A 14,710-nucleotide genomic window follows, 5' to 3' on the forward strand; every position below is an offset into this window, starting at 1 on the left:
CGACCTAAAAATGATATCTAATGTTGTACATTCTATGTAATTGCTTGTTGCAATGCACAAACATTCTGTTTGGTGGTACAATACCAGGACCCAGCTAAAACTCAGCTACAGTAATGGACATTTTTCTGAAATTGTTTCTGCATATCTTGGGAAGTTAACAGAATTTCAGGAGGAACTTTGGTAGTAATGTAGATTGTTTATGTGTATAAAAAAAAAAAAAAAAAAAAAAAATCATTTGATTTATTGTTTTCTTGGGTACCCTCTAAATATATTATAGCTCTGCAGTCTTCAGATGACCAGGTCATAAATTCTGTTGTTGATGACCAAGATAAAGGAAAGTACTGTTACTGTGTTTATGATCGACTAGTTTGTGGTTTTAAAAAATACCTCCCTCATCTATTTTATTGCTAGTAAAAATGAAAAATAAAAAGCCTCCCTCTCTCACCTGTTTTTGAGAAAATTGGCCGGAGAACCAGAGAATTAATTTTATGTACCACAGAGAAATGAACCTGCTATCAGCTGCTGTAATTATTTTGTTCCATGTGACCTTTGTATGTATTGATGTGTGTGATGTCATCTTTCTATGATCCAGAAAAAGGTTACGGCCATTACATCGTAAAACTTACCATGACAAAAATGAAACCGTTTCACATATACTTATGTGTTTTACAAATGCACAAGCACAGAACATCCCATTATTTAGCAGAAGTTTTAAGAATTAAAGCAAATCAATTTCATGCATTTACATATCTTGTCATGTGGACGACAATAAAAGGACAATGATTTATCAACCACTTTTTAAAAATTGTGGAACTCATATAGTCAAACTGTTTATAATGCCACTGTTGATTTAATGCCCAAGTAGGCTGGGACAAAAGCTGACAATATACCAAGGTGGCACTGAATTATAATAATCTCTATTTTTGTATCAAATCAAAATATGAGTATAGAAAATTATGTGTTGTCTTTTCTAGACAAATGTCTGGAGAGCCACATGTATTGTCATGACCCAGGTGTTGATATCTGTGTTAACCTTGGCTATATCTTTTGAACAAAGGGTATAGGGCTCTGATATTCCTCATGACCAGGCCTTTCTTCTAGTACCAAGACTTGAGCTAGTGACTTGGGACCTAGACCTTGACCTACTTATCAGAAACTTGAACCTTTGCTGTATCTTTGAACCTTTGCTGTATCTATGAACCAAGGGGGATAGGGCTTTGATATTTCACATGTATAGATTCCCCATGACCAGGTCTCTCTATTGGTAGAAAGACTTGACCTTATGACCTTTGACTTTTGACCTATATTTCAATAAGTTTAACCTTGTCTATGTGTCTTTCGACGTAAGAGGACAGGGTAAGTAGAGTCATGCTTCCCAGTGAGCTATGCTGTAAAGTAAAGTAAAGTAAATTTTATTTAAAGTCGGCACTATATACATTCAACATGTCAAACACAAGCTCTGTAGAGCTTTTTAACTGACTATGACTATGGCTGTCTTCTGACGGGTCTTGTTACAAGAAATATTTGTCCCCACAGTAAGTTTGTATTAATGACCTATTGCTATCTGTTTTTGTCCATCGTCGTGCGTTAACATTTGAACATTTTCAGCTTCTTCTCTGAAACCCCTGAACCAATTTCAACCAATTTTGGCATATAGCATCTGTGGGTGGAGGGGAACAAAAATTGTGAAATTCGTGGTCCCTGCCCCCCTGGGGCCTGAGGGGTGGGGCAAAAACCATCAAAATGAGTGTAATTTTAAAAAATCTTCTTCTTTACTCCTGGACATCAAGAAGCCAAACTGTGGGCATAATTATAATGAGCGTTGAGCCCTCTACCAAAATTGTGAAATTCATGGCCCCTGGGGCAGGGGTTCTTGTGTTAGGGTGGGGCTCTATTGGTCATATAGTGAAAGTGTAGAAATTCTTTGAAAATCTTCTTCTCTGTCTCTGGGTATTAAGTAGACAAACTAATAGCATGGTAATGATGAGCAAGGATGCCTCTTTATACCCCCTGCAACAAGTTGTGGGAGGGTATACTGGAATCGGGCTGTCCGTCCGTCCGTCTGTAGACGCAATGGTTTCCGGGCTCTAAAGCATTATCCTTTCCACCTACCGTCACCATATGATATATATGGACTACCCATGGGATGAAGATGTTCCCTATCGATTTTGGGGTCAAAAGGTCAAAGGTCAAGCGCACTGGACATTGAAGTAGCAATATGGTTTCCGGGCTCTAAAGCATTATCCTTTCCACCTACAGTCACCATATCAAACATATGGACTACCCATGGGATGAAGATGTTCCCTATTGATTTTGGGGTCAAAAGGTCAAAGGTCAAGTGCACTGGACATTGAAGTAGCAATATGGTTTCTGGGCTCTAAAGCGTTATCCTTTCCACCTACAGTCACCATATCATATATATGGACTACCCATGGGATGAAGATGTTCCCTATATATTTTGGGGTCAAAAGGTCAAAGGTCACGCGCACTGGACATTGAAGTAGCAATATGGCTTCCGGGCTCTAAAGCGTTATCCTTTCCACCTACAGTCACCATATCATATATATGGACTACCCATGGGATGAAGATGTTCCCTATCGATTTTGGGGTCAAAAGGTCTAAGGTCATGCGCACTGGACATCGAAGTAGCAACACTCAGAAAAGAGGTAGTTTATACCTATTACCAACACCCTTTGGGAGATTGGGGTAAGCGGGGGGTATTCTTAGTGAGCATTGCTCACAGTACCTCTTGTTAAAAATTGTGAAATTCATGGCCCCTAGATCAGGGGTTCTGTTGCTAGGGTGGGGCTCTAAAAGTGATATAGTGAAAATGCATTATTTCTTTGAAAATTTTCTTCTCTGTCCTTGGGTATTAAGTAGACAAACCAATAGCATGGTTATGATGAGCAAGGATGCCTCTTTCAAAATTGTGAAATTCATGGCCCCTGGGTCAGGGGTTCTGGTATTAGGGTGGGGCCCTATTGATCATATAGTGAAAATGCATTTTATTTCTTTGAAAATCTTCTCCTCTGCTGCTGGGTATTAAGTAGACAAACTAATAGTATGATAATGATGATCAAGGATGCTTCTTTCAAAACTGAAATTTATGGCCCCTGGGTCAGGGGTTCTGGTGCAAAGGCGGGGCTGACCACATAGCTATTCAATGTTTCTTCCATCCAAAAGTAAAATTCTTATATTTAAACACAAACCTAATTCAAACATTGGAAGGTTGTTACATGATACTCAGGTGACCTATAAGGCCCCTGGGCCTCTTGTTACTAATTAGTGATTTCACAGTGGTTGGAAGTAACCATTTTGTACAAAATTCTTACTCTTACATCTGGTGAAGGTAATACAAGCAAGGTGTTTCTCTCAATTTTCCCAGATTGAAACTATAATAAACTTCTTCAAAATCAAGTCTCCACAGACATACCTAATATCCTCAAACAACAGAAACATGGCCCCATGAATGAGAATGTGTTTTATAGTTTGTCATAAAATACCAGTTAGAATGAAAGTTGGTGCATTCGCTTTGTAGTGTTACAGAAATTTGGAGTTGATTAAATGTAGCTGTTGCGTCAAGTATTAAGTAATCCTATGTACAAATGTGATAAAATCTCAACTAGACAAACCCTCAAGGGCGAGTCAATAAGTATAACCAGCCTAACTTATTTCCGGGTGAGATCCACCTGTTCTTTTTCGATGCAATTGCCCTTTAGTGTGATGCACTTAGACCAACGGTGTTCAAGTGCCATCAGCCCAGAACTGAAAAAGTCGGGGTCCTTTCCATTGACCCACTCCTCAACTGCCGTCACGACTTCTTCGTCAGACGGGAAATGATGTCCACGGATATCCTTTTTCAAGTTTGAGAATAGGAAGAAGTTGCTAGGAGCTAGGTCAGGTGAATAGGCAGGATGTGTTATTAATTCATACTCATTTCGGTCTAATGATCCATTGCAACTTTGCAAGTGTGGAGTTTCACGTTGTTCTGTTGCATCCAAACACCTTTAGAGAGTTTACCTCAGCGTTTTTCATGGATGGCGGTTCTCAGCTGGTCTAGCAAGTTTGTATAGTACACTCCAGTTATTGTACTTCTCTTGGACCTGGCTTCATCTTCTAAGGATGTTCTACCACATTTGAATTCCCCTACCCAGAATTTAACCTGAGCATAAGATGGTGCAGAAGACCCATCAACATCGGCTAACTCGCCGTGTATTTCCTTGCCTGTTCTAGCTTTTAAATACAAGTACCGAACTATAGCACGGTACTCAACTTTAGATGAAAAGCATGCTTTTGCATCACTAGCCATGTTTGACATTCAATATCTTATTAAAGAATTACTCGATATGCGTGTAATTTTGTACCCAGGTATAAAACATATATTGAAACAATGCATAAAAATCATGACCGTCTCAGTCAATCGGAAATAGGATAGGCTGGTTATTTATTGACTCGCCCTCGTATTAAGTAATCCTATGTACAAATGTTAGAAAGTTTAAGACAAACCTTTTCATGTTAATGATGTCTTGTATTTCTCTTTGTTGTAGAAGGTTCGAAAATGGCTTTGGAGGAAAATGTTTTACTGAGTGCATCAGTTGTGCGATATGGTGTGGATGAAACTGTAAGTTGTTTTATGACTATCGGTGATTTCATATTGAGTTACTCTGTAACATTTGCTGTAAATCTTTATCCATAGGACACAAGAGTTTGATATTTATTGAATCCAAGTTTTGTAACGAGACCTTTCTAACGGTAAATGTGTTGGCAATTCTGCTGTCGCTGATGACATTGTTTTTTACAAACACATCTTGTTCAATTAATGAATGTAAACATATTTACTGTGTTCTAGGAGACAGAGTATGGATTTAATGAAAATCTATGTCATTACAGTGTCATTACATACAAATAAATAAATGTGAGGAATTTATTGCATAATTTTGCAAGAAGCATCACTCTCAAAATAAAATTATTCATTCTTTGGCTCAGGTGAGCTTTTCTGATCAAAATTTGTCCGTTGTCTGTCGTCAGCGTAAACATTTCACATTTTCATCTCCCTCTCCAGAACCACTGGGCCAATTTCAACCAAACTTGGCACAAAGCATCCTTTGGTGAAGGGCTTTCAAGTTTGTTCAAATGAAGGGTCATGAGATAATCACAAAAATAGGGTGGGGGTCATTTTAAAATCTTCTCAAGAACCACTGGGCCAGAAGAGCTGAAATTTACATGAAAGCTTCCCGACATAGTGCAGATTCAAGTTTGTTAAAATCATGACCCCCAGGGGGTAGGATGGGGCCACAATAGGGGATCAATTTTTTATGTGCTAATATATAGGTAAAGTCTTTGAAAATTTTCTCAAGAACCAGGAAACTACAAATTTATATGAAAGCTTCCTGACATAGTGCAGATTCATGTTTGTTAAAATCATGACCCCCAGGGGGTAGGATAGGGTCACAATAGGGGATCAAAGTTTTACATACAAATATCTAGGGAAAATCATAAAAAATCTTCTTCTGAAGAAACACTGGGCCAGAAAAGTTTACATTTATATGAAAGCTTTCTGACATGTGCAGATTCATGTTTGTTAAATCATGTCCCCCGGAGGGAAGGGTGGGGCCACAATAGGGAATCAAAGTTTTACATACTGATATATAGAAGAAAAATCTTTAAGAATCTTCCTGTCAAGAACCATTGGGCCAAAGAAATTTACATGAAAGCTTCCTGACATAGTGCAGATTCAAGTTTGTAAAACTCATAGCCCCCGGGGTAGGTTAGCACTACAATAGGGACCAAAGTTTTACACGCGAATATATATGGAAAATCTTGAGATATGGGCCAAGGTGACTCAGGTGAGTGATGTGGCCCATGGGCCTCTTGTATTTTTATATTGCTAAAATACGTGTACATACTCTTGATCAACAGAGCACTCGCAAAATTATGTTCTCTCGATTTGACGTCTGAGTCATTTCATGTAAAATAAGAAATCTACAGTGCTGTGACAAATATAGATGGTTTTCTCCAATCAAAATTTAACAAATCTAACAGCATTAAATTGCAAGAATGACCTAATGACATTGATTTGAATTTCAGGGTTTTGTAACAGAAGTCCTTGTTCAAGGTTTGATACAGTAGGGACAAGTCCACAGAACAGGTCCTCTAGTACAAGATGTATGAAGTTGTATTAACCAGGTTCAGATGGAGTGGAGGAAAATCCATTGGACTTGGCACTCTCTTTCTTGGAAAAAAATGAATAATGAAAAAATTAAATACAATCTTAACAATAGTACTGTCTTAGACGGAGTTCCTGTAGATTGTTCTTACCTCATTATTCGTGAGGAATTTATTTACATGTAATCTTCCACAAAATTTTTCTTAACAGAATTTATGAATGGTAGTATTTTTTTATATGGACATATGTATGCTTTTTCATTGGTTTGGTTTTTTTTGTTGGTTTTTTTTTTTTTTTTTAAATTTACTTTTAATTATCCCATTGAGTAGGGTTTGGTGATTTTTGAAAAGAAAAAAATTTCTTAAAAAGAAGAAAGTAGTTTTTCTGAAATTGAAGGAGTGACAGATAATTTCACCCCCTGTAAATGAGGAGTTTGCATTATTAATGTCGTGAGTTCAATGAATTTTTAATTTGGAATACACAGGTATGTTGTTTGATAAGACTTGCTCTCAGAAAATGGATGCTATTAAGTAAAATACTTCTAAGTCCATGAGGTGTTGTATAAAACAGAAGCACAGTTTACTGTGTGTGTACTCGCATGTATTTTTAATTAGCGGGATTCTAATTTTAGCGATTTTGGCAGTGAAGTAAGAGTGCTGGATTTTATAGCTGCACTTGATATGAAACTAATCCATTAGCATATGTAGAAGAAACACTCTAAATCAGGATTATGCTAAACAATGCATCAGCTCTGACTATGCCAAATTTTAAATAAGTTAAAGTAAGTGCACATACAGTATTTGTACAAAAATTGTTTTGAACTTTAAAGTTTTTTAATTAGTGGAGAGCACCACGACTGTGACAATTTTTTGGATGATTTTATTTTAATGTTTATTAGCCATATTTGTTACAATACATCATCAAATACATTGATTTTGAAATTCATACTATTATGAAAGGCAAATATGATATTGAAAATAATTCTGATAAAGCATAGATTTCTTTAATGTTTCTGGGCATACATAACCAGGTTACTTACAATTTTATAGTATTAAGGAGGTACTCTACATTGTCATAATGGCTGACTTCCTTTTAAAACATGGATGAAAATATAGATAACCAGCAATCTTTGTCTATTCCTTTTCGATTTAATTGCATAGCTCAGTAGGTTAGCATGTCGACTGCTGAACTGTAGATCACGGGTTCGAGTCCAGCAAGAGTTTTGAAATTTTTTCTACATTATTTTTTTTTTTTTTTTACTAAATAAAGTGAATTTAACAGTTTTCAATTTCAAAATATTCTACATATCCTCCACTTTTCATCAATATCAAATTTCTCTGGTGTAGCATACCTCCTTAATATCTAATTTAAAAGTATGAAATTCTAAATTTCTCAGTGTTTTGCTGAACATACTGGTTTTGGAGATTAAGCTTTACACAAGTTTTGATGTCTATACAATTTATCTTGTGTATATGCCATTTCTACAGTCTTAAGTGGCCTGGGATATATAATACAGGAAATTCAATGCTGTCCCAAGCCAAGTGGACTCCCTAAGGAAAAGAAAGTATATCTTTTATATCGTAATATATATATATATAAGTATATGGAAAAAAATATCATGGGCACTGCCCATTGGCCCACCTCAAGTTTTGCTACTGGTTGTTGCACGATTGATAACATGTTGCTTTCTTTCTTTGTCCATCACATTTCTGTCTGGGATTATCCTATTCCATTGTGTAATCTTCGAGAATCCATTTGTTTAAGTGCGATTCTCCCATCATTAATGAGCTTATTGATGGATTTACAAATGTAATGGGAATTGTCTGATCTTTTTGAAGGCGTCATTGTTGTGATTCTGCAAAGCCACGCCAGTTGTAAATGAAGCATAGGTTTCATTTAAATCTTTACATATCCTTGTCTGATGTTTCCCAAACTCTGCAGGTGATGCAATTATTTTACAGCACATGTGCAACTGTGCATATGTTTTGCTGTTTATTCTTGGCATTTTGTACTAAAAAAATTTCTTGTAAATCATCTGGGGGTTTTAACATGGAATTTTTTAGCTCCAAGAAGCTTTGATGAAATTGCTTTCTGTACACAGTATTTGAAATTTTATGAAGTTTTTATTCAAAGAATAAAAGGAATTTTTCCTCATTTTATATGATGTAAAGTAAGTTGGGGCAGTTTACGCATTATAATCCACAAAAGAGTTTTTAATACTTCGTAAATTGGCGCAACTTACTTTATATCATATAAAATGAGTAGCAAAAATCACTTTCATTCCCTATAATTTGATTTAGATAAACTATGTCATTTGATAAACAATTATTTACAAAATGTGAGTCTTTTATGATGTGGAGCAATATTGTCATAGCAACAAAATGGAAATGGAGAAGGCAAATATATAGTGACATCAGGGACATTTAATATATGGTTAATTTGTTTATATGATGTAAAAAATATTGATAAAAGTCTGACAAACCAATTAAATTGCATTTTATAAGTGAATCCAATGAAAAGATTTCTGGTTTACCTGGTAACAATAGTAATCTTTAAAAATTCAATTTTGATTACATTATGAATTGATAAACTGTAAAATCCTCATTTTTGTGGAGTTTCATCATTTTCTTGGCAGAAATTCAAATTCTTTGCATATTAAAAGACCTGCAGCCCAGAAATAATTGTATTGGTTTTGCAGAAATCATAAATTGCATGGGGTTTTCTGTTGGTGTTTATCTGAAGGCATTAATGATTTACATGTAATCTCTTCCATGGTTCTGTTAGTCTTTACAAATCACACTGCAGTTGTATAGCAGAAACGAAGTAAACACAAAGGACTTTGTAACCCTCATGTTGGGGCGGCGATGTGTTTACCTCCCATTAAAAAATTATGAATATTGTAGAATATAAACATATATATATATATATATATATAAAATAGATGTATATATCTGTATATAATATGATGTACTCTATTATTGCGCTCATTCCTTGTGTAAACCTTGAGATGTAAGCTCAATTCCTCTTCTGTGATGTTGTTATGCATCAACGTTTGTGGCTTGTGAGTCCTACTTTATGTGCCACATCTTCAAGTGTGCAGGTTTCTAGCTCTGTCTTCATGTTGATCTTTTATTACATCAGGATGTTTTCTGTACATCTCTTTAGACACCATAACAAGATAATACAAAGTCTCTTGTAATATCAAACTGGCAAATATTCATAATTTTTCTTGCAATTTTTTATGCCCTCGGGATAGTAGACTAGATACACTTGGTTTTGGCCAGTCTCTGTGTATCTAAAGTTTAAACCTTTCTTTAGACTTTATATCTGGTGAACTAAAAGGTTATGGTTTATGCTATTTAATTGCTCAAGGTTAAGTGATTACCTGTACCTTAAATACAACTACTTTGCAAGTTAGAAATTTCCTGGATTGTATTTTTACTACCACAATGTATCTATTAACTATGTTAAGAATTGTTCATCTTGAATTTTTAGATGTATTTTGTTTTGAACAAGCTAAGAGAAGATTATTGAAATTTAAAAATAAAGTTACCTTCATTTAAGAAAACAATTCAGTTGTTTTTCTTTGTATGTGTGTACACTAGAGAAAACTAAACTTTGGGTTGGTGGGGTGTTCTGGTAGGAGACTCTTTGTTAAAGGGTTACCAGTGACAGGTAGTTTCTGTGTCTCAGGGGGCAACAATTGACTGAGATTGTGTGACAGAGGGTTACTGTTAACTGGTAGATTGTGTGTGACAGTGGGTTACCATTGACTGGTGGATTGTGTGTGACAGTGGGTTACCATTGACTGGTAGATAGTGTATGACAGAGGGTTACCATTGATTGGTAGATTGTGTGTGACAGAGGATTACCATTGACTGGTAGATTGTATGTGACATAAAGTTACCATTGACTGGTAGATTGTATGTGACAGAGGGTTATCATTGACTGGTAGATTGTATGTGACAGAGGGTTACCATTGACTGGTAGATTGTGTGTGACAGAGGGTTACCATTGACTGGTAGATTGTGTGTGACAGAGGGTTACCATTGACTGGTAGATTGTGTGTGACAGAGGGTTACCATTGATTGGTAGATAGTGTATGACAGAGGGTTACCATTGACTGGTAGATTGTGTGATGGAGGGTTACCATTGACTGGTAGATTGTGTGTGACAGAGGGTTACCATTGATTGGTAGATTGTATGTGACAGAGGGTTACCATTGACTGGTAGATTGTATGTGACAGAGGGCTACCATTGACTGGTAGATAGTGTGTGATAGAGGGTTACCATTGATTGGTGAATTGTATGTGACAGAGGGTTACCATTGACTGGTAGATTGTGTGTGACAGAGGGTTACCATTGACTGGTAGATTGTGTGTGACAGAGGGTTATCATTGACTGGTAGATTGTGTGTGACAGAGGGTTATCATTGACTGGTAGATTGTGTGTGACAGAGGGTTACCATTGACTGGTAGATTGTGTGTGACAGTGGGTTACCATTGACTGGTAGATAGTGTGTGACAGAGGGTTACCATTGACTGGTAGATTGTGTGTGACAGAGGGTTATCATTGACTGGTAGATTGTGTGTGACAGAGGGTTACCATTGACTGGTAGATTGTGTGTGACAGAGGGTTATCATTGACTGGTAGATTGTGTGTGACAGAGGGTTACCATTGACTGGTAGATTGTGTGTGACAGAGGGTTACCATTGACTGGTAGATTGTGTGTGACAGAGGGTTACCATTGACTGGTAGATTGTGTGTGACAGAGGGTTACCATTGACTGGTAGATTGTGTGTGACAGAGGGTTACCATTGACTGGTAGATAGCGTGTGACAGAGGGTTACCATTGACTGGTAGATTGTATGTGACAGAGGGTTACCATTGACTGGTAGATTGTATGTGACATAAAGTTACCATTGACTGGTAGATTGTATGTGACAGAGGGTTATCATTGACTGGTAGATTGTATGTGACAGAGGGTTATCATTGACTGGTAGATTGTGTGTGACAGAGGGTTACCATTGACTGGTAGATTGTGTGTGACAGAGGGTTACCATTGACTGGTAGATTGTGTGTGACAGAGGGTTACCATTGACTGGTAGATAGTGTGTGATAGAGGGCTATCATTGACTGGGTTTCCAGGTGGCACGGTGGTTAGCCCACTCGCTTCTACTGCTGCGATTGCCATGATTAGCAATGAGAGTATTTTACATACCGTAGTCGCTCTTTCGGACATGTGCGTCTACTCCGCTTTCTCCCACATCAATGACCCCTTCATGCCGAAATCCGACCCAGCGACAAGCATTTAATATAAACTGTAGAACTTCTTTGCTACAGAGTGATGAAGGGTATCATTGAGTGGAGTACTCTTTTCCAAAGAAACTCACGTGAGTTTGTCTGGCAGAAATTTATGGAGTGCCAAATTAACATAAACTCAAATAATTGAAGATATCTTCAATTATTTGAAGATACCATCAATTCATTTGATGCGCACAACAATTGAATTAAAGATCTCTTCAAATAATTAATGATATCTTCAATTCTGAATTATTGCGCGCATTAATTGAATTGATGATAGCATTAATTCTTCAGCTGAATTGATGCGCGCTTTAATTGAATTAATGATCTCTTCAAATGAATTGATGATATCAACAATTGAATTGATGCGCGCTACAATTCAATTGAAGAGAGCAATAATTGATATAATGCGCGCATTAAATCAATTGATGAGAGCAATAATTGAATTGATGCGCGCATTAATTCATTTGATGAGAGCAATAATTGATTTAATGCGCGCATTAATTCAATTATTGCTCTCTTCAATTGAATTAATGATATCTTTAATTCATTTGAAGAGAGCAATAATTCTTTTAGAGAGAGCAACTATATAATTAAAGATATCTTCAATTCAACATATCCACAATTGAATTAATGATATCTTTAATTGAATTGTTGCTCTCTTTAAAAGAATTGATGTGCGCATTAATTCCTTATACAAAAGCATTGTAAATGATTTAAAGATATCTTCAATTGAATTAAAGAGATCATCAAATTATTTATACCGAGCTCTAAATTAATTACTGCGAGCAATATTTCCACTAAATTGATGCTCTTATCAAATGAATTGAAGAGAGCAATAATTGAATTAATGCGCGCATCAAATCTATTATTGCTCTCATTAATTGAATTAATGCGCGCATCAATTGAATTGAAGAGAGCAATGATTGAATTAATGCGCGCATTAAATCAATTATTGCTCTCATTAATTCAATTGATGCGCGCATTAACTCAATTGATGAGAGCAATAATTGAATTGAAGCGCGCATTAATTCATTTGATGAGAGCAATAATTGATTTAATGCGCGCATTAATTCAATTAAAGAGAGCAATAATTGAATTGATGATATCTTCAAATAATTGAAGATATCTTCAATTATTTGAGTTTATGTTAATTTGGCGCTCCATAGAAATTTGCCCATTGTCAGTAAATAGTGTATTTTTTTATCGTTTTTTCTACCAAATTTATCACAAAACTATTGGATGAAAGGGATTTCAAGTTTGCACATGTGAGGGACCATGCCTCCTTCAAAGGGAGGGGATTTGGAAGTAATTTAAGACTTGGTGTTCCAAAATTTCCTGAAGCACCAGGGTACTCGGTTCCAGAAACTATTGAAATGACCATATCGCTTTCCGATATTATATACAGCCTCAAAGACGAACTTTTATTTTTGATTTTCAGTGAATTGTTTTTCACATGAAATTCATGTGAATATTTTAACGTGAATTTGACGTGAACAGCAATTCATGGGAGGCACATGACTACGCGTGACGTCAGCAACACAGGATCACTTCATCTACGTCAACGATTCACAGAAGTATGGATACTACTTACCCCCCCCCCTCCCTTTAAAAAAAATTTTTTTTTTGCGGCGACAATTTCTCTGAAATGTGTGGATTCCCTATATATTCCCATCCCTCTTACGGTGTATAATCGTTTTACTCTTTTTGTAATTTTAGAAATTAACCTTCTACCGGTATAACAAAAAATATTTTTTAAAAGGGGGGGGGGTGGTAAGTAGTAGCCATACTTCAGGTGCCTGTGTTATCTACAGTATTTGTCATTCCTGAGATTCGCAGAAGATCAGACTGTTTGCAATCGACTACGGGATCCTAGGGTCGCACACGTAGATCTAGATTATCTCTTTGTAGGCATAGTACACGTAAGTGTGGATCTTATATGCATCCCCCATCTACCTAATGGAAAAAATAAATAAATATAGAATCAATCTTTTCTCCAAAATATGCGATTTCCCCGCCGATAACCTTCATGAGTGGTTCTATCTGTCAGTTTCTACTTTCTGTACGCTTTTGAGATACTTATTAACATATATGTGCATAAGATCTATACCCGCTATCCACACTTTATGTGTCCGGATTAGTATAGTATACACTCTGGGTGCAGAGAAAACGTAACTACACCACTGGTAAAGGTATTGATGTGCAGTTTACCATGACAAATCCCCCTCCTACCCAACTGTTGAAAATATACGTGGATATTGATAGTGACCACTCTAAATACTTCAAACTGGGTTTATTGAATTTTTTTGTTGATATCTGCGAGATATGGTGCTTTGTGCAACATTGAAATATCTCGCAACTGCATATTGTGACAAATTGCCTGTTTTCAGTCGTTATTGCGTTGAACATCATTCGAACACGGCATTTCCCGTACATTTACACGTAATAGACTACTGGTGCCTGAATCACGCGCATTAGGAACTTACAACAATCAAGAGTTACAGAGACCGATTTTAGAATTTTATGAAAACATGTTTTATTGTCATTAAATTCTATAGAATATCTATCCAGTAACAATAGCGTTAGATGTAACAAACAGTATAATCAGGCAATTCATTCTAGACCCCAAACAAGTACAAAAAATTATTTGAAAAGATTCAGCGAAAAATTACTGCTATGTAGCTATGCATTTTTTCTTTCTTTTTGGACCAGTATATACCACTTTCAATTTCTGTTGGTTCTTAATCAAGTAAGCATACGGTTGGTGCTTGAGGTCATTCCCCGATGTTCAAAGATGATTAGAGAAAAATCCCGTATTCTAAAGTATTCCGAGGAATCTGGAATACCTGTTTCTTTTTCTGAATTCATTAACATACAAAGTGGGGGCATAAACCTATATACATGTGCCCCCTGCTCCTTTAACTATATGGTTTGCCAAATTAACACAAACGAAAATAACTGATGATATAATTAATTATCTGAAGATATCATTGGTTCAATTATTGCCCGCGTCAAATCCATTGTTGTTCTCATCAAATGGAATTGATGTGCGCATCCATTGAATTATTGTCTGTAATAATTGATTTGATGCGCACATCAATTGAATTATTGTGAGCAATACTTGAATTGATGCGTGCATCAAATCAAGTATTGCTCCTAGCAATTAGATTGATCAATGTGGTGAAATCACTGCTCAAGAAATTTCATTTGGAGCTCGGTATAAATGATTTAATGATTTCT

General features: G+C 36.2%; 1 protein-coding gene across 2 annotated transcripts in view; it reads left to right on the forward strand.

The window, feature by feature from the left end:
* Positions 1–9,734, forward strand: part of LOC125649880 (uncharacterized) — a 50,384-nt gene extending 40,650 nt beyond the window's left edge. For both annotated transcript variants that reach the window (XM_048877715.2, XM_048877716.2), the window contains exons 17-18: positions 4,548–4,621; positions 6,088–9,734. In XM_048877715.2, the coding sequence (XP_048733672.2) occupies positions 4,548–4,621; positions 6,088–6,129 (116 nt within the window). In that variant the 3' untranslated portion in view covers positions 6,130–9,734. The remainder of the gene's footprint in view (positions 1–4,547; positions 4,622–6,087) is intronic.
* The last annotated feature ends 4,976 nt before the right edge of the window (positions 9,735–14,710 follow it).

This window comes from Ostrea edulis, chromosome 5 (assembly GCF_947568905.1).
Source record: "Ostrea edulis chromosome 5, xbOstEdul1.1, whole genome shotgun sequence".
In the NCBI taxonomy this organism is placed as follows: domain Eukaryota; kingdom Metazoa; phylum Mollusca; class Bivalvia; order Ostreida; family Ostreidae; genus Ostrea; species Ostrea edulis.